Consider the following 19,541-nt stretch of genomic DNA (forward strand, 5'->3'; position numbering starts at 1 on the left):
CCATGAACAGGTCTTCTTATTGGCGCAGCGTGGTAATTTTGATTGACAAGTATATCAAATTTGCGAAAATGATTTGCTAAATTATTATTATATTTGGTTGAACCCTAAAGTAATGGGTGTTCTCGCTCGTTAGTTGGCACACGAGCCAGGAGCCATATCTAGTATATGGGCCACCGTAGCCGAGACAGAAATCATTTCTTGACAACTACCAGTTCTTGTTTCTTTGTTGTTTTTTTTTGGGGGGGGGAGGGGTAGGGTTTCTTTCTCCTGCTGGAGGGAGAAATGTAATTGAGAGCGAAGGAACTGGGAACGAAAGTGAAGTTCTCGGTGAAGGCTGGGACCGAGATTAGAGCGAAAGGCGCTCAAATTACAAAATGGAGAAAATGTCAGATGAATTGGAACCTTCTTACTCGATTGTAAACAAACAACTTCAAGACGTAATACGGTTCCAGCACACAGCTTTAGCCAGAACGAAAGCCAAGGTAAGAGAGAGCATTAGTTTCTCCTATAAATACAAGTTCTCCTAGGAATACAGCTATCATCATTTAATGGATAAAGCTTTGGGTTCCATCAAAATACAGTTAAACACTTAGCTTGAAGACTTTTTGTTTTGTTGGAGAATTTATTGTTTGGAGGGCATTTTAGCTATTACGATGGCGTGGCTGATTAGTTTATGAAGAAATGAGTAAACAGTGGAACAACTTTCCCGTGTTCAGACAATTTCTTGTTTTTGTATTAAAACTTTAACATCAAGATACTGAAAACAGAGAATCAAGTTTTCATGTCTTTGTTTTTTATTCAATGACATGCAAATAAGTGGCTCTGTATTCTGTAGTTTAGCCAAAGTTTATTATAAGCTTATAAGCGTACTAAATAATTCAGTTTAATTTCGTTCAGATGATAGTAGAACTGCTAAAATGAAATTTTGGAGTTTTTATGGAATTTTGAAATCAGGACTATGTAGTTAATGTTTATTATACACCTTTTGTAAAATATATTGTCTCAGATGTCAAGGACAGATGACCGTGTGCCACGTGAAGAGTATGAGAAGTTGGTCAGGGAACTTGAGGTTGTATTCCTTTTCAATTGTTGATCATTTCATTTTTTGTAACCAACCTTAATTAATACAGTGGTTGTTATAATACAGCCAGGTTTGTCACAAAGTTTTGAAGTGTATGTGGCTTTGTTGTTGGAGTAGGTAGCCAATTTTACCATCTTTTTCTAAAGGCTAAGGCACACCAGGTGACAAGTCTCTGCAACATGACGCTTGGTGTGACATGGTTCATTTTGTGGAAATCTTTGTCACTACGACAGAACAAGTTTGTAGCCATGAACAGTTGCAGGAATTTAAACTACATGTAGTTTGAATTTATGCGACTGATCACAGCGACAAAATGAGCGAAAGCAACAAAATATAAAATTAATCAATTAGAGATCGTCATATATCTTCCCACGATCCCTTAGAAACTCATTCAAGATGGCTTCTGAACATGTGGCAGATGAAAAATCTGAGCAATCCAAGGACTTTTCCCTGTCAGCATGGAATGTAACCAGAACTTAACTGCTAAATAATCCAGTTCTATAAAGAAAAAAGTCCGTAGGAGAAAGCTACTCCAAATTCGCTGAGTGTGCACTGAACAACTCAACAAGCATTCTGTCGCGGCAACTTGTTTTGGAAGCAGTACACACAGGTGACTTGCCGCAAAGTCCTGTCACTGCGACCTGTCATCTAGTGTGCCCAGGTCTTAAAGAATCAGAAGAAGAACCCAGCAGAGTAGTTGGCCAAGATAACAAAGTAGATGGTGATTTTGGCCTGCTACCGGCTACTTTTATCAACCCTGTACAGTGCAACCCCTTTATGTGAAGTCCCATATATAACAAATGCAGACCTCTCAAGTCTCACGATTTTGGCGTGAGACTCACGTAGCTCAATCTCACGGTCTCACGATGAGACTAAAAAATCTCACGATAAACTGAGTCACGCGCTGTAAGGATACAATTTCCATGTGTAATGTTATTTTTGGCTTACTAAGGCGATTGTCTTGTGCCAATTTTGTTTAAATCCGTAGTCAGTAAAGGTATTTCATTAGTTTGTTCGCTAGACACATTACCGAAAACCATATATAGAAGACACAAGCCGCAAAAATAACGTTAGTTTTTGTGCTGGTATAACAGGAAACAAACACTTTCTCTTGATAAGCACCTGGTCAGCCTGATTTTAGTTTTTTTTGTCAGTCAGTTGATCAATCTCCCGGATTTTACTGAAATCTCCCGATTTTTTGGCCTCGATCTCCAGATTTCCGGTTCTTTGAGGTTGAGAGGTCTGCAAATGGTATTCTTCATCTCAGATGGGACTTTTTTCAAGCCCTGTTTGTTATTAACCCAGTGACACAAGGTTCAACTTTTGTTGAGCAACAAATGTTGCGATTTCTGTTAAACAAATGTTGAACAGTGTATCATGATGTTAAAATTTGCTATTTAACATGTTGAACGTTGTTGAATAGAATCGTTCCTGGCTCTATTCCATTCAACAAGCTGTCGCAACATTATTTTTGTTGCTCAACAAATAATGAACTTTGTATCATTGGCTTAACTGTTTTTTGATTTTTCTCTTTGTCTTGTTCATTATTATTCTTAGGAAGAAAAACTTGAACATGTGAGAACAAAAGCAAAACTTGCCAGTGAGAGTGAAAAATTACAGTTTGCATTGGGAGAAATAGACATTTTAAACAAGCAGCTTCAGAGAGAAAAGTTATCATTTGAAAATGCGTATGTATGCTTACATGAACTATTTTACAGGCTGATGATAACTAACAGTCTTACTGTGTGTCCTAGTGATATTTTTTTGTTGTGATTGTTTTGCAATATTGTTTAAAATGAAACTTTCTTTGACTGAGAGTAAAGTTATTATGAGTCAAATGAGTCAATGAGTTGTGAGTCAAAGAGTCAGTGATTCAAATCTTTAATTAGAGTTATAAATTTGAAAATAGTGCTACCCTTACTAACAAACTAATGCTAACTGCAAGCAATCCAGAGTGAAACTAACCACAAGCAAACCGGAGTGGAACTAACCGCAAGCAAACCAAACCTTTTTCAGGACACATGGAATCCTACTTTGTGTAAAAATCAGCTTGACTAATGACTCATGACTCATTTGACTCATAAAACAGGGGACCTTTGACTACAGTCAACTCTCTCTTAACAGCACCTCTATAAAACGGACACCTCTGTAAGACGGACACATGGTGTTGGTCCCGTCTCTACCATTTTTCAGTCACTTTACTGTAACTAAACTCCCTATAAGACGGACACCTTCTAAGACGGAAACTTGTAGCTGGTCCCAATGGTGTCCGTCTTTGAGAGAGTTGACTGTATTCAGATATCATTTGATTGAAGATCACAATCTGTCATACCCGTCCACAATAATTCTACATCCATATAATATAAGTAAAGAGTTACATGCACATGGGACTCTTCATCATTTGTTTTCAAGGTGTCTTGCTTGAGACCTTTAACGTGAGGCACATAACGACAACAAAACCAAGTATTTTGAAGGGTTAATTACTGATAAGTGAAAAGGTTAATAACAGTTTCAAGGGAACCATTTTGCAATGATGGTATATGAAAGGGTTACCAGAGGGCGATGCGCATCATTTTTCCGTTTTTTAGGTATGAAGAAGCGCTCGACAAGGCAAGTCTAGTATCTCTGTCAGGTCGAGGACAAGCCCTGACGGACAAATTGTGTAACAATATTTTAGAGAACACTGACAGTAGGCTGAGGAATTTACTGCCCCCACAGAATTTTAGTAGTTGTAATCTCAGAAAGTCACTCCAGTTTAACCCTGTTTTTAAGACTAATAGATTTAGAAATAGTTTTATTGTCTCTGATGTACTTAAGTTTGGATTTTAATCACTCTTGTATAGTTCTTAAATATTTTTAACTGCGCTGCGCAGTTCTTGCTCTGCACGGAGTTTATTATTATTATTTTTCGTTTTGTCGGTGACCTGTCCCAAGCCTCCACTCGGTCAAGCTCATGTCACGCGATGTTTAGAAGCTACAAATCAGTAACAAATGGAAATTTTTTTCTTATTTTTGTCTTTACAAAGAATGTTTTGTGTGAGATATTCGACTTTAAAGCATTTGACTCATGGAAAATACTAAATTTCCACGCTTTTAAAGAGAAATATAATTCAGTGGGCCAGAATCTGTAAATAAATGCCATTACGTTGGTGTCAAAGAATGTGCTGACATGACAAGTTTCACTTTCGATCGGCTAGACCTCGAGTCATGTAATTTTTCAAAGCTATTATCAGCTACCTTTCAAATCGTTGCAAATCCTTTGGTCTTTAGTTAAAAAATTCAGTGTGAAGTATTTTGAAGCGTTTGAATCGAAGAAAATACTACAATTTCATGCTTTAAAAGAAAAATTCGCTTAAGCGGGCAAGAATTTACATTTATTTACATTACGTTTGTGTCCTGGAATGTGCTGGCGTTAGCAAATTGTTACTTTCACAAGGCACTGATCGGTAAGAATCACGCAATGCTCTGAAAGCTTTAAATCTGCTACAAATGGAAACTAAACAAATCCTTTGAACTTAACCTAGCATGTTAAGTGTGAAATGTTCGATTTTTTAGCGTTACGTATTTTTGGAGCTGTGTCATATAGAGGATTTCTGAAATCTGATGGAAAACCACTGAGACAAACATGCCCTGAATTGCAAGGGTTACGTCATTGGTAAATTAATTCCCCGGGGAATTCCCATTCAGCAAAACAAAGGTCTAGTGTTCTTCTCAAATTTGATTTAATTATTTGCTCCAATATTCCATTTTCGGAGCTGGTTATTCAATCTTTAAACGGTAATTCAAGAGGGTCGCCCACTAACCCTCGGAACGAGTTAATTCATTGGTTCTTAAAACAATAGATAACAGGTGACAACAATGCCCCTAGCCCTGAATAACAATAGAGGTAGTGTTTACAGCGGGCGAATGAAAATAGAGGTTCCAGAGAGGTAGTGTCTTACTGATTCAAGACAACACTGGATGCTGGTTTAAAAGATTTTTTTGTCTCACGGATCAAGATCGTGGGAATTAAATTTGGCCACCATTAGCATAAAAGAAAAATGTTTAATTTCGCATGGAACTAGTCAACCATGAAATGTCACGCAAGGTGTTTTGTTACCATCTTGTTTATCAGTCGCAACATTGTTCGACGCAGGTAAAGGGGATAACGGGAGGGGGTGCATTTTTTGTTCCCCCCACATGGCTCCCCTAAAGTGCTCACGAGACCAGCGCAGTTGTAAGCTCTAAGAGCTCTTGTTACATTTTATCGTATTTACGTTAGTTTTTATCGCTTTATAAAATATTTGTAAATATGACATAATTCAACCTTTTAGGTTGGTCCCGAAGTTGTATTAATAAACTATCTATCTATCTATCCTTTTCTGTTAAAAATGGTAAACTAAATGGGAAAGGGTTTGTACTGAGAGGTGGAGCCTCCAGGCTGCAAAAAACTTTGTTAAGTTACCCTCCCTCCCAGGTTTAGTCACAACAAAAACTTTTATTAATAAATCAATTTTGTGCCAACTTTCTGCTGCAGGTATGGGCAGGTTAAAAACAAAGCCCTGGAAGAAAGCCAGGAGAAGAAACAGATCCAAACAAAGTGTCAAGGTCAGAATTATTCCACTGTTATTTACCTTTTTGCCTGCTGCCGACTAACATAGGTCGATTTTTGTCACAACTGACAAATGCTGTCACTTGAACAAAGTCCAACTTGAGGGTTAATGTTAGTTATATGAAATAAAAATTGACCAATTTTGAGTCCAGTCACAGTTATTTACCTAGCATTCTGATATTTCGTTATTTCTTGACTTACATTTAGCAATGGAGGAGCTCTGTACTAAGCAGGATGATATTTTAACAACAAAAGATGCAAAAATAAAGGAATTAAAACTTCGACTGGTACGGCAAAAACAAGTTCACCAACAACAGCTTTCTGACCTGGACATTCATCGGCAACAAGAACAATACATCAATTACACTACACAGAAGTCTCAAGAGAAAAACAAAAGGACTCGTCAGAAACGGGTGTCTTTCAGATGACCCATGCCTGCATCCTGAAATTTATCATAGCCTGACTGGTTAAAATCCTGCATAGGAATCTGTAGGCCTTGTAGGATCCTTTAGGCTCTTATAGAATTGTTTATGATTCTAAATTAGAATGGGATCTTGTCTCAGGATCCTACAAGAATGTACCCGGGTAGCTTGCGTAGCAGTTGTTTCCTTTCCAAGTGCTCTTCCCTGGTGCGCTCGTTCACCTACGGTTTCCTTTGTTTGCGTTGCGCCCTTGGAAAGGAAATGACTGCTATGCAGGGCCGGGGAGATGACGCCGGAAGAGATCGGTTCCTGAGGGCCAAGCTTGAGTGAGATGGTCGAGGGGAGAAATAACAGAAACCCCGAAAAATTGATATTCACGCTAATCCGGAAGCTACGTGTTTGAACAACCGGGCCCAGGCTAACAAGAGTGTATCGCTATCATCTTTTCCTTTTTCCTCACTGGAAAAGAGAGAGAAGTTTGGGTACAAGGCTAATAATCATCGCATCACATAAAGCATACACCACTTTCATAATGGCGGCCAATTTATTTATTCTTTTATATGTATGTTGATTAGCCCTACTGACCTCGTCAGCATGTGAAAAATTCAAAAGAATTTTTACTCTAAAACGAGGCCAGTTGGGCTAATTAACATACATATAAAAGAATAAATAAATTGGCCGCCATTATGAAAGTGGTGTATAGTTCATTACGAAAAACCTTACAATTCCAACTCAAAAGAAAATGCATGATGGAGTCATATGTTCTATGTTTGTCATGTTCTACAATGTAGTTTGGGGTTTAAGTTTAAGCTATTTTGTATGATGTATTCTATTATGTATTTTGTATGGGGGGGGGGGGTTGGGTAGGTTGGGGGTGGTTTACTTCATAGTTTCATTCATACCCCGGACATCAAAAGTGTTTTTACTCTCTTGCTGTGGTATTTATTTATGACTTGTTAAGAAGGTCAACCATATTTCGTAAGTAGCAATTTATTGAAACTGATCAGTAAGGTATATCAATGTACGAATACTCTCATGCAATTGTGTGATATGAAATTGTAAAAACAAGAAAACATTTGAGTGGCGTTATTTAAAGTAATGAAGTGTATTCTTTACTATATATGAAAGTGGTATACAGCCAGCCTGTAGAGATGAGTTAGTTTATCCAAAGTGGCCACCAGTCAGAAGGAGAGCAAACATTTTAAGATGGTGGATCCTGGTTTTACAGTAGGGCTGGAATGGGTATTGACATTCTCCAAGGCACTGGGTAGTTAGTTCGAACAACAGTAAACAGAGCAGCAAAGTCGGGGTGACGAAGCTATACAAGAATAACGTTACTATGACCTCCCAGGAAAATTACTTAGTCTTTGATTGGGCACAAAATTCAGTTTAAATTTGTGGCATTGTATACACGTCGCAGGGTTAAATGTTTTTGCCATATAGCACTAAACTTGTACATTGAAGAAAGTGCTGGAAAATATGCATCAAAGCCCAATAAAAAAGCTAATTTTAGCAGGGCCACAACGAAAAGTGGCAATTGTATCTGGTTTTGTTTAATATGGTATGTTCTAACAGCCGTATGGTTGGTGAAGTGTCATCTGTTATGCTTTAAAGGAGATACGTCACGGTCAACTCAACTTGAAAAAAATGGCAAATTTTTTCAAGTTTGTTGCTCATAATCCGTCTTGATCTTCGTCAGTCGAAACCATCCTTGTTTATTTTTGAGTTTTTATTACTACGTTGCTGTTTTTCTACCTTATTTTGAGTTTTCCTTCAATTTGAAACAAATCAGAAAAATCGCTTAAATACCGTGACATAGCCCCTTTACCTTTTAAGAATAAATGGGAGAGCTACACTTAGTAACAATCAATGAGAAGGTTATGCCTTCTTAATAAGATTGTTATGCTTTGTAACCAAAGTGATTTATCATTTAATGCTAATGAGATTGATCTAAAGCATTCACAGTTGCTTTTTCTTGACATTTGAAAGAAATAAAAGACTAGTAAAAGTGGCCACTAAAAAAAACATTTATGGCCTGCATAGCAAGCGTTCCAGCATTTTGGGTACATGAACATTGAAGTGAGGACAAAGAGAATAACAGGTGGGGAGGGGGGGGGGAGAGGAGAGTTCCTGGCCCTCTCCCCTCCTCTTATTTTTTGTCCTTGCCCCATTTTTTCCTGCAACCAAAACGTGGAAAACTATTCATTCTTACGGGAATGCTTATTACACAGGCTAAAACATTGCTAGTAGGCAATACTGACATATTCAAGACAAACGGGTCATCCCTTTTATATCATCAATTCTCAATTTCCCCCAAAAATCTGAGCCACTTTTGATCTCAATTGGCACATCTTTGAGCAGTTTTTTTCCCTTTTCCTCCTCTGAAAATCATTATTAGATAATTTATATTCTTTGGATAGCTGTGCACAAAATAATTTAATAAACATTTTAACTTTCCTTTTAACATATATTGCAAATGTCCTTTTACTTTTACAGATATGTATATACTACTACTTGTACTACTACCACTTAATTTTATAAATAATTTTGGGCATATCAATTCTTGGCTTGCAACCAAGTGACAAGGCCGCCATGTTGGTGGACAAAACAATAACAAATGTTTTTGCGGAATTTGCACGAAAAGAGTTTAGTTCCCAGCGGAAACTCTTTGTTCTTGTCCACCAGCACAGCCACCTTGACGTCATTTCTTTGGCCAATCACAAAGGATGCTGGCAATCCAGTGAACCAATCAAAACTCGAAGTTAATACATGAAGCCAGCACAAAGTGCAGGAAAACGTGTGTAAGTAAGTCACAATTGGTTTTGGTTTAACTTCTGATTGGTTGAGAAAGTGGCACAGGTTTTTTTTAAACAAATAAGTAAGCGTAGTAATGCAAAACCAAGGCAAATGCGAATTACTTTGGATAGTCAAGTGATCTCTTTAAAACTTGTTCATCTAAAACTAACTTATTGAAGTTAATACATATACAGCCTTTGATATAAAACAATAAGTGTCAATTGGCAAATAATAATTTATGTTTCCTTCCATTTACACCATAATAATGTTACAGTTTACCAAAGGGGAACAATCTCTTTGTGTATGTTATTCTTGAATTCTGTGTAAGCTGTTATCCAGATCATCATTTATAATCACATTATGGAAATTGCCAGGCACCTCAGCATATGCAAGTTCTTCCTTTGCAATATTCAATCTCCTTGACAATGACTCTTCTGTTTCTGTACCTCGGGCACGAAGCCGCCTCTCTAGCTCCTCTATTGAAGGTGTCTTCACAAAAATATAATAACAGTCCATGTCGGTTTTCTTCAAACTGATAACTCCCTGCATATCGATGTCAAGTAAACAGACTTTGCCTGCATCCAAAACATCTTGCACTGCCTTTTTACTTGTTCCATAAAGATTCTGATTGTAAACTGCTGACTCGATAAATTCACCAGCATCAATAGCCTTCTGCATAAGCTCACGGTTGGTGAAGTGATATTCTTTCCCATTTGTTTCGCCTGGACGTGGACTTCGGGTGGTGTGTGAAACTGAGAAGCCAAACTTTTCCGGGTATTCTTTCAAGAGACGATTTTTCAGTGTACTCTTGCCACAGCCGCTTGGGCCAAACAACACCAGTGGTCTAGCTTTCATAACAGACATGGCAAATCCTCTGAGGAATGAAAAGCTATAAAAACCCGCCAGCGAGTACTATATCCTTCGTGACTCTTGCCGGCTTTCGTGATCGAAGAAAAGGAAATTTACTCTTACTCCAGTAGCAAAGTGCGCGGGGAGCGATGGGTAGGGAAAGGCCGGAGTCCCTTGCGGGCTTACAGGAGCTACGTCACGGACAACATAACAAATTTGAATAAAAAATTGGCAAAGTTTTTCAAATAATTTGTCGTTTGAAATTTGTCCTAATCGTTATCAGTCGAAACTATTCTTGGTTATTTCCGCCTTTTATTACTCTTTTGTTGTGTTTCTATGTTGCACTAGATATAGAAAAGTAAATACTTTCCCTCCCTTCTCCCAACACACGACACCCCCCCCCCCCTCGCATGAAGTGTTTTTAATCACTCTACAATCAAAAATAATGCAACTAACTGGTTCTATGTGTACGAGTATAAAATAAAAGGCCCTTCAGACATGACATGACAAAACAAAGGGCGAAAAAAAAAACACATTCATTCTTCTACCGGAAGTAAAGTTGCATTCTGATTATCTTCGCCATTGTCCAGTCCGATGCAGGACCACAGATATTACAAATATACCACAAATATTCAGGGTATACAGTATATCCATCGTACCTAATGAGAGCCACAATTTATTGTTATTAGCCCTTCACAGGCTTGATACTCCCCTTGACTCGATGGAAAACACGCACTGCAATGTTGACCGGAAATAGGATTGAGACCGGAAGTTGTTGTGACGGCAAACGCAAGAGCGCATGGACAAAGAAACAAAACGCTGACTAAGAATGACCAATGACGTGCCGTCTGATTTGCGAAAAATGGCGCTGGGAATGAAATGACTTCCTTTGTAGAATAGTATAAGCTTACTGTTATGGCAAAAGTGGAGTTTCCTTTTTACGGTCTGTTCTATCTATAGCTGTTTTTGGGAGGCAAAGAGAGAACTACCTGCAAAGAAAGTCATGAACAAGCCCGGGAGCCGGGTAAGTGGAACAGCGCCATTGTTGTTGGGATGTTGCCAGTTTTATTGCATGTACAATTTCTGAACTAAGTTTTAAAAGTAAGTTTTTATTTCTTTTTATAAGTTGCAAGATAACGAGTCATTGTATAAAAGATGTAAGCTTACTGTTAGTTATATTACGAGTTTCCGTGTTCCAGCCTTCCGACTTAAGTTCTTAATAGACTGAAGTTAAAATCAATTAAGCTTGAGCAATTATCTTTGTTGTATTTCAGTTAAATGCCAATATTAGTTTACGACAACTGGTCTTCACTGTTGTCTTATACACCAACTTTAATTTATTTTTTGTTTATTTTTTCCGCTGTTTGGTTTTTCATAATTGCAACTTTACAAAGTAACCATACTTTTAAGGTTGAACTGTTTGCAATGAAATAATAATTTCGTGTTGTACTTCTAATGATAATAGGACCGGTGTCTGACTGCAGACTTAGAGTATATATTGTGTTACCATTACCATTACTGAGAGCTAATGCACCAGTCATTTGAAACCCCCGCCTCCCCCCCCCCCTCGGGCATGAGCCGGGCATTCACTTTTTTGGCAAGTGAAAGGAAATGTAGTCCCCGGCCCCCGGGAGAAAAGTGAATGGTGAACTCCCCCGCCCCTTTATATGATCCACACTTGTTATAGCCAAGCACAACAAGGGATGACAGTAAGGGATGATAAAAACGTTGGTAGCCGTGAAATGAACACATTGATTTCAGAGCAGCTAGGAATACATTTGCAAAGGCTCCCCGATGGACAAGGAAGAAGACAACTATTTGAAATTTCCACTCAACTATATATGGAAATGCAGGATGATATTACAATATGCTCTGTGTTGTTTGAACAGCTGGCTCTCTGTTATTAAATGGATCTCTAAAACTAGAAACTTCCTATTACCGGTACATTGTATTCTAACTCAACTTAATTAAACTATCATAAATGAATGTTTTCAAACTGACATTTAACGTAAAAGGAATTTCTCAAATCGTGCGGACAGTTTTTAGTTGTATTTCACTCAGTATTAGTAATTCATTCATCTTGAGCGAGTGGACATAAATAATGTATGCAAAATTACCATGCGGCACGAAAATGCAAACCGCTGACCATGGAGTGAGTGCCCCGGTTATTCCCTCGGCCCGGGATGCGAAGACCGTGATTTCTGGTGCATCACCCGCATAGTGGGAGACCAAAATGGAGTGAATCTGAAGTGAAAGTCCCGCTTTTTCCCCACTCATGCCCGAGGGGGGGGGGGGGGGGGTCGGGGATTTCAAATGACTGGTGCATAACCGTGAACAGGCTTACCAAAGTGCTATTCAGGCTAACCAGAGTGAATAGATGCTTGTTTTCACTTGATACTGGCATTGCATTGGTGACAGCACAATATTATTTTCATCGTGAAAATGTGTAGCCGCATAGCCACCTTTTTGTCTGACATTATTTCTTCTGTTTAAAAGAATAAAATGCTGAAGCTTTTGATCAAGTAAGCTTTGTGTTTTGGGAAACAACTAAAAGTGACAAGTAATAATAATAATTATTATTACTTGTCACTTTGATTTATTGTAATTGTAAATTTATAAACTGTTTTTTTCAGGGACGCAAACGAAAGAGGAGAGTAAATGTAACTCGTCCTTTGGATGAGCCATCTACTTTGTTGTCACACCCTGAGGATGAAGAGTTACCTTTGCCAAGTAATACACAGGAAGAAGCAACAACTCCACAGGTAATGAGACTTGTAAGTGTACTTTAGAACCAGGAACTTGCAGGGGAGAGTCCTGGTGGGTTTTTCTAGACACAAGCTTTATAAGAATGTGTTTCTGTTCTATTTTTTAAAGTGCTACTATGATCAAATTTTCACCCCTTGTTTTTTTTTGCATTTCATAGAGTATTTAATGAGAGATTTAAAAATGCCATTTTCAGTGTTCAATTATGTTTTTAGTTCCAGAAATATTAAACTTAAAATAATTGTAAAATATGCAAATTAAGGGACTGATGATGTCATCGACTCTACCCATATTTATGTCAGGTACAAAAATTGAGTTATCTCGGCCATTTTTCTGCACAGACCAATGAAACTTTGCATACTAATACTTCTACAGGAGACACATGTAAAGTTATAATTAAATTATGTTACCGTGGCAACTCACTCTTTTCCAATCTCCACCAATATGTTTTAATTTTTTTAGAATTTTTCAGTTCGGAAAAATGAAACCCAGCCAAGACGTCTCCCTAATCCATTTATATGCTTATAATGGACTTGCTTTAACCTCTGACATCTGTGTCAAAAATAGTCATCCATATCTGTCTCACCTTTGGCACGAGTCAAAAGTGGACAAATCCAACTTTTCATGCCATGTTATTTATAAAGATGTCTTTCTTCTGGACAGGAGGAATGTCTTTCGCAGGAAAGCAAAAGAAGTAGAATAGATGGTGAGACTGAAGAGAGTGTTGCAGAGAACACTGTTGACAGTGATACAGTTACTGCCGAGTCGCACACTGCAGAAAGTAGAACAGACAGTGAGCCAATTCCTATAGAGTCACACACTGCAGAAAATAGACTAGACAGTGAAGTTCCAATTACTATAGAGTCACCTACAATATCACGCTCTCAAGAAGATGTGATGATTGTTGGTGATGTGCAAGTTGGAAGGCCAGAAGTAATAGATTTGGAAAGACTTCCCACCATTAGACAAGGTACAGTACATGCAAGTCATAAGACTCTACCTCTCTGGAATCTTGATTTTTATTTCCCTGTTGTAAATGCTACCCCTGTTGTTTTCTAGGACTAGGGGTATTGTCATGACTTGTTATCTATTGTTTTAAGAACCGATGAAGTAACCATTTAGAGAGGTAGGGGGCAGGCCAGAGCTTATCCTAGTTTCTGTAGCACTTCTACTCCCCCTGAAGTAACTGAAGTAATTTTGTGTCTTCGATAATTCCTATGGCAAGAACTGAGGTTAAAATTTTACCAATTAAAACAAAGCACATCATCTTCTGTACGCAAACACTATGCTTTGCTACGCAAACGCGGGCGCTGTCCCTGAGGACCTCCTCAGTTGTTTCAAAGTGCTAAAGAAATGCAAGAACAAATTTGACTGCCTTGTCAACGAGATGCTTTACATCAGCAATTAACACCGAGTCCGCGTCGGTTTCGTCTTTTTTTGCCCCTTTTTTTTTTTTAATATTTTTTTCTCAATTTACCCTTGATAATGGCGTCAAGATGTCGCCGAAACGTCGGGAAATAATATTGTTTGTGTTTACCTGTTTGTGTATAACTAAATCACTGTTAATACGAAAACAATAATTATTTGGTTTTATTTCATTTCCACTTGTTAGATACATGGCAATCATAATTAACCAACTTGCACTATGCACTTGTTGGTTATATATCACCTCATATCCAATGTGCCCTTGTGAGAGAATTGTTAAAAACTGGTAATACTAGCTGCCATCTTTGTTATTTTTTTCAGGTGGCTCAGTTGTTGTTGACCTTACCAATGATTCAAGTTTCCATGACAGTAATGTAGTGGATTTAACCAGGGAAAACCCTGCAGATTCTTCAATTGATTCCAGCCCTGTTATTGTGGTAGGTTTTTAAGCTAATTAACGTAAAATCTCTATTATACAATCATACTTTCTGTGGTAACACATAAAATTATTTGGAAAAGATATTCAGTCCGTTGGTCAATAATTATTTGTGGTTGGTACATCAAGAATGTGTTTATCACAACATAAACAGGTTGAAAAGAGTGCACAAATGCATGTTATATTTTTTTAATCTTTTGTTTACAATTAAATAAATAATAATATTTAATAAATAACACAATGTGTAAATTGTCTTTCAGTGTGTAAATAGAATATACCGTGGAGATCCCATCAGACAGTTACCGTCATGTCGTTTTGCTCGACCTGGTATGCCGAGCAGACAATTATCTGATTCAGATGTTGAAATACAGGAGGTAGTTAACAGTGATACAACAAGTGAACAAAGCGCGAGTGTAGTCAAGGCTTCAACTTCCAGCAGTGATGATTCAGTTTCTACGACCCCTCATAAGAAAATAAGCTGCCCTATTTGCTGGGATGATGAACAAACTGTAAGTACAACATTAAGACGGTTTCTGCTGAAAATTCGGACGGGGATACCGTAAAAACCCGCAGATAAACCGCACCTTTTTTCCAAACATTTTGGCTCGAAATCTGTGGGGTGCGGCTTATCTGAGGGAATTTTCGGAAAAAAGGTGCCGTAAATTTTCGTGAACTGAAACTAATTTATGGAAAATTATGTAAATTAATATAACATAAAACTACAAGAGAGTACCAGTCATTACTTTTGCAAGTTTGACAGCTCCTATACTGTTTCCAGAGTCGACAATGGCCTATAACTTTAACAGTAATATTGATACTTTACGAGCGAGAAAATATTGTTTACCCCTTTCCTCAGTCCCAAACTTAATATACTAAAAGAATTCTACATTCTTATTGCCATACACTTTGTTTGAAAATTTCAGTTGGTGGCTCATTTAGCTAAGTAATACATATCCAAACACCGAGAAGAGAGTTGAAAATACCATGTGCAGCCATGTATTTTTGACGAAATTTGAGGTGTTTCAATAGCCGAGGAAACACTGTCTCAAGTGTTTGTTATTTACCTGGTGAATAAATCTATGCTAATTAAGACCAGGTATCCAAACATCCTTCGAGGTTATGATCTTTGTTTGAACTTAATAATTTATTAATTAGTTTAAGAAGCTCAAGGCAAAAACCGTGTTCAAACCTAGGTTGCCCATATGGCTTGTGCTAATCTTCAGTTTTAATAGTAGAATAAAGCGACTAGGAGCATTTGCCCCCCCCCCCCCCCTGATGGGATGGTATTCCATCTCTAGATTTACTGTGACTGTATCTTGTCCAAGAACACAACACAATGACCCCAGCCAGGGCCCAAACCCACATCACTCGATCTGAAATCCAGTGCACTAACCACAGTAGGCCAACACACCTCACACTGAGCATGGCAAGGTTTGTGCAAAATAACCAAAAGCTAAAGCCAAAGCAAAAAGTAGACAAACTGAACTAAAAAGAAATTATGAACTTTGTTTTTCAGATTAAGAGAAGAAAGCGGAAGTTAACGTCAACAACTTGTGGACACGTTTTTTGTGATCAGTGTATAAGAAGCGCAGTGCAGATGCAAAGCAAATGTCCAACATGCAGAAAGAAACTTACTTTGAGACAATTACACCCAATATTTCTTTAATACTAAATTGACCCAGCAATGCCAATGCCATGCCCCCTCCACCCCCTCCCCCCACCCCCTGCAGTCTTTCTTTGGGCTTGTCATGTGCTTCTTACTTAAGGAGCATGTTCCCTTTCCTGTTAATAGTACAATCTTAGTCTTTGATGAATTGTCATCTTGAATGAAATAATAATTTAATTATTGTTGTTTATCAATAAATATTGTGCTTGTCATTTTTCAATGATGCCAATGCACATGAAAGCACTAAAATGTTTCGCAAGCTTGTGTAAATGGATAGCTGTAAATAGCCAGCCAAATTAGGCTGCCTCACTTTAGCTGGTAGCTTGTGTGAGTGATAGTAGAGAACTTTATGATGCCGTGTATTACAATATAACATTAATTTAACAAGCCTTGACAAAACAACACGTTATAGAAGGGCATATACAGTGAAATAGGGAAAACACAAAGAGGCAACTTCCCTGATGCTGAGTTTCTCCGCAGTGGGAAAATTTGTGGCAAAAGGTGAAGACGGCTCTCTTATAGAGAAGTTTGGTTATTGTTTAGTGATGTACAGAATTTTATAAACAATACCTGTTTAATCAAACAATGTTGCAGTTACTGATAAGATATTTAAGTTATTAAAATCATAATGTTCAAAGGTCATCAGCAGATAAAAAAGTTCCACTTGCACGGGGTAAAAAGTCACCACCCAAAGTGCCTTTCCGCTGTTCCACCTTTTTTCAACACAAATGGCTTGTTGCAGTTAAAGGTGTCTGATGTATCCTGCTGTGCCAAATAAAAGTATTTTAATTTCTGTTCTTTGTCCATGTGCATGTAGTATGTCCAACCTGAGTAAACTTTGTTTCTTAGAAGGTGTACGACAAATGTGGGTAATTAAAACATTTCATTAGGAAAAACATAGGCATGCAGAGCAGGCACGAGTTAGTGCCTATGAAATGAAATTTTCGACCCCTTACGCCTTTTGTTATTGCAGAAAATTAAAGTGCATGTTTCACTGATTTGTAATTTGTCAATTTAAAAATATAATGAAGCGCGTGGTCTACTAGTTTTCTTGTCTTGAAGTTGGCCATTTCGAACCAAAAACGTGCGACATGTGGCGCGCGACGGCCAAAACATGCAAATTAGATCTCAAAATTGTTTTACTGCAGTGCCAGCTTGCAAGCGACAGTTGTCAGCTTATTAACACCTAAACGCTTACAAGGAAACTGACGTTTGAGGATTGGCTCTTCCATGGGACAAATCAGAGATTTGATGTCAAATGAGGCTTTTTTCTCAGCATAGTGTTCCTTCCTGGGGAGAAGGAAAAGTGAAGTACGCGTACTTTGCTCTCGTTACAGTTTTGCATAGTTCCGTGTCACGTTACGTTGGTGACACGCGTACATTGTTATGTGCTTGGTTCGGACGTTAGCGCATGCAAGGTTATGCTTTTCGTTAATACATTCAGCTGGGGACTCACCCACACAGTTAATCAGTATTATGTTTGATTATTGCTTAAGTGACTCACCAACCTTTTATGTTTATTAGAGTGACTTACTTTAGTGACACACTCTTGGTTTATGTTCGATTATTACGTTAGTGACTCGCGCACTCTGTTTTGTGTTTGATTGCTACGTTAGTGGATCGTGCACTGTGTTTTGTGTTTGATTGTTACGTTAGTGGCTCGTGCACTCTGTTTTGTTTTGATTGTTACGTTAGTCTCGCGCACTCTGTTTTGTGTTTGATTGTTACGTTAGAAACTCGCACACTCTGTTTTGTGTTTGATTGTTACGTTAGTGGCTCGTGCACTCTGTTTTGTGTTTGATTGTTACGTTAGTGACTCGCGCACTCTGTTTTGTGTTTGATTGTTACGTTAGAAACTCGCGCACTCTGTTTTGTGTTTGATTGTTACGTTAGTGACTCGCGCACTCTGTTTAGTGTTTGATTGTCACGTTAGAAACTCGCGCACTCTGTTTTGTGTTTGATTGTTACGTTAGAAACTCGCACACTCTGTTTTGTGTTTGATTGTTACGTTAGTGGCTCGTGCACTCTGTTTTGTGTTTGATTGTTACGTTAATGACTCGCGCACTCTGTTTGTGTTTGATTGTTACGTTAGAAACTCGCGCACTCTGTTTTGTGTTTGATTGTTACGTTAGTGACTCGCGCGCTCTGTTTAGTGTTTGATTGTCACGTTAGAAACTCGCGCACTCTGTTTTGTGTTTGATTGTTACGTTAGAAACTCGCGCACTCTGTTTTGTGTTTGATTGTTACGTTAATGGCTCGTGCACTCTGTTTTGTGTTTGATTGTTACCTTAGAAACTCGCGCACTCTGTTTTGTGTGTGATTGTTACGTTAGTGACTCGCGCACTCTGTTTAGTGTTTGATTGTTACGTTAGTGACTCGCGCACTCAGTTTTGTGTTTGATTGTTACGTTAGGAACTCGCGCACTCTGTTTTGTGTTTGATTGTTACGTTAGTGACTCGCGCACTCTGTTTTGTGTTTGATTGTTACGTTAGTGACTCGCGCACTCAGTTTTGTGTTTGATTGTTACGTTAGTAACTCGCGCACTCTGTTTTGTGTTTGATTGTTACGTTAATGACTCGCGCACTCTTGTGTTTGATTGTTACGTTAGAAACTCGCGCACTCTGTTTTGTGTTTGATTGTTACGTTAGTGACTCGCGCACTCTGTTTAGTGTTTGATTGTTACGTTAGTGACTCGCGCACTCTGTTTTGTGTTTGATTGTTACGTTAGAAACTCGCGCACTCTGTTTTATGTTTGATTGCTACGTTAATGGCTCGTGCACTCTGTTTTGTGTTTGATTGTTACGTTAGTGACTCGCGCACTCAGTTTTGTGTTTGATTGTTACGTTAGAAACTCGCGCACTCAGTTTTGTGTTTGATTGTTACGTTAGAAACTCGCGCACTCTGTTTTGTGTTTGATTGTTACGTTAGTGACTCGCGCACTCTGTTTAGTGTTTGATTGTTACGTTAGTGACTCGCGCACTCTGTTTTGTGTTTGATTGTTACGTTGGAAACTCGCGCACTCTGTGTTTGATTGTTACGTTAGAAACTCGCGCACTCTGTTTTATGTTTGATTGCTACGTTAATGGCTCGTGCACTCTGTTTTGTGTTTGATTGTTACGTTAGTGACTCGCGCGCTCAGTTTTGTGTTTGATTGTTACGTTAGAAACTCGCGCACTCAGTTTTGTGTTTGATTGTTACGTTAGAAACTCGCGCACTCTGTTTTGTGTTTGATTGTTACGTTAGTGACTCGCGCACTCTGTTTAGTGTTTGATTGTTACGTTAGTGACTCGCGCACTCTGTTTTGTGTTTGATTGTTACGTTGGAAACTCGCGCACTCTGTGTTTGATTGTTACGTTAGAAACTCGCGCACTCTGTTTTATGTTTGATTGCTACGTTAATGGCTCGTGCACTCTGTTTTGTGTTTGATTGTTACGTTAGAAACTTGCGCACTCTGTTTTGTGTTTGATTGTTACGTTAGTGACTCGCGCACTCTGTTTTATGTTTGATTGTTA

At 38.3% G+C, this 19,541-nt stretch overlaps 3 protein-coding genes across 4 annotated transcripts; 2 read left to right on the forward strand and 1 right to left on the reverse strand.

Annotated features, from left to right (window-relative positions):
• The first annotated feature begins 362 nt into the window (after positions 1 to 362).
• LOC144643484 (spermatogenesis-associated protein 24-like) lies at positions 363 to 6,365 on the forward strand. The gene is made up of 5 exons (XM_078502747.1): positions 363 to 482; positions 1,007 to 1,069; positions 2,639 to 2,769; positions 5,598 to 5,668; positions 5,880 to 6,365. The coding sequence occupies exons 1-5, from the start codon at positions 375 to 377 to the stop codon at positions 6,098 to 6,100; spliced, it is 594 nt and encodes a 197-aa protein (XP_078358873.1). The 5' UTR covers positions 363 to 374; the 3' UTR covers positions 6,101 to 6,365.
• Positions 6,366 to 8,513: 2,148 nt separating this feature from the next.
• On the reverse strand, positions 8,514 to 9,856 carry LOC144643485 (guanylate kinase-like). The gene is given in 2 exon segments (XM_078502748.1): positions 8,514 to 9,222; positions 9,224 to 9,856. Coding segments are annotated over 2 exon segments (588 nt in total). The 5' UTR covers positions 9,755 to 9,856; the 3' UTR covers positions 8,514 to 9,165.
• A 718-nt stretch (positions 9,857 to 10,574) lies between these two features.
• On the forward strand, positions 10,575 to 16,822 carry LOC144643486 (uncharacterized). 2 transcript variants are annotated; one of them, XM_078502749.1, is made up of 6 exons: positions 10,575 to 10,763; positions 12,373 to 12,513; positions 13,166 to 13,472; positions 14,249 to 14,364; positions 14,624 to 14,872; positions 15,880 to 16,822. In XM_078502749.1, exons 1-6 carry the CDS (start codon positions 10,743 to 10,745, stop codon positions 16,027 to 16,029), a joined length of 984 nt encoding a protein of 327 aa, XP_078358875.1. In that variant the 5' UTR covers positions 10,575 to 10,742; the 3' UTR covers positions 16,030 to 16,822. The 2 variants fall into 2 exon arrangements, with proteins under 2 accessions (XP_078358875.1, XP_078358876.1); XM_078502750.1 differs by having other exon boundaries at positions 12,373 to 12,501.
• Positions 16,823 to 19,541: the final 2,719 nt, after the last annotated feature.

The sequence above is a fragment of the Oculina patagonica genome, chromosome 2 (assembly GCF_052425735.1).
Source record: "Oculina patagonica isolate OP01 chromosome 2, crgOcupat, whole genome shotgun sequence".
In the NCBI taxonomy this organism is placed as follows: Eukaryota; Metazoa; Cnidaria; class Anthozoa; order Scleractinia; family Oculinidae; genus Oculina; species Oculina patagonica.

Excerpts from the sequence above, each read along its gene's own strand:
- LOC144643484 (XM_078502747.1), top strand. The coding sequence starts at position 375 with ATGGAGAAAATGTCAGATGAATTGGAACCTTCTTACTCGATTGTAAAC. Across the intron at positions 1,070-2,638 it reads AGTTGGTCAGGGAACTTGAG|GAAGAAAAACTTGAACATGT; the intron begins GTTGTATTCCTT and ends TATTATTCTTAG. Across the intron at positions 5,669-5,879 it reads GATCCAAACAAAGTGTCAAG|CAATGGAGGAGCTCTGTACT; the intron begins GTCAGAATTATT and ends ACTTACATTTAG.
- LOC144643486 (XM_078502749.1), top strand. The coding sequence starts at position 10,743 with ATGAACAAGCCCGGGAGCCGG. Across the intron at positions 10,764-12,372 it reads TGAACAAGCCCGGGAGCCGG|GGACGCAAACGAAAGAGGAG; the intron begins GTAAGTGGAACA and ends TGTTTTTTTCAG. Across the intron at positions 14,365-14,623 it reads ATTCCAGCCCTGTTATTGTG|TGTGTAAATAGAATATACCG; the intron begins GTAGGTTTTTAA and ends ATTGTCTTTCAG.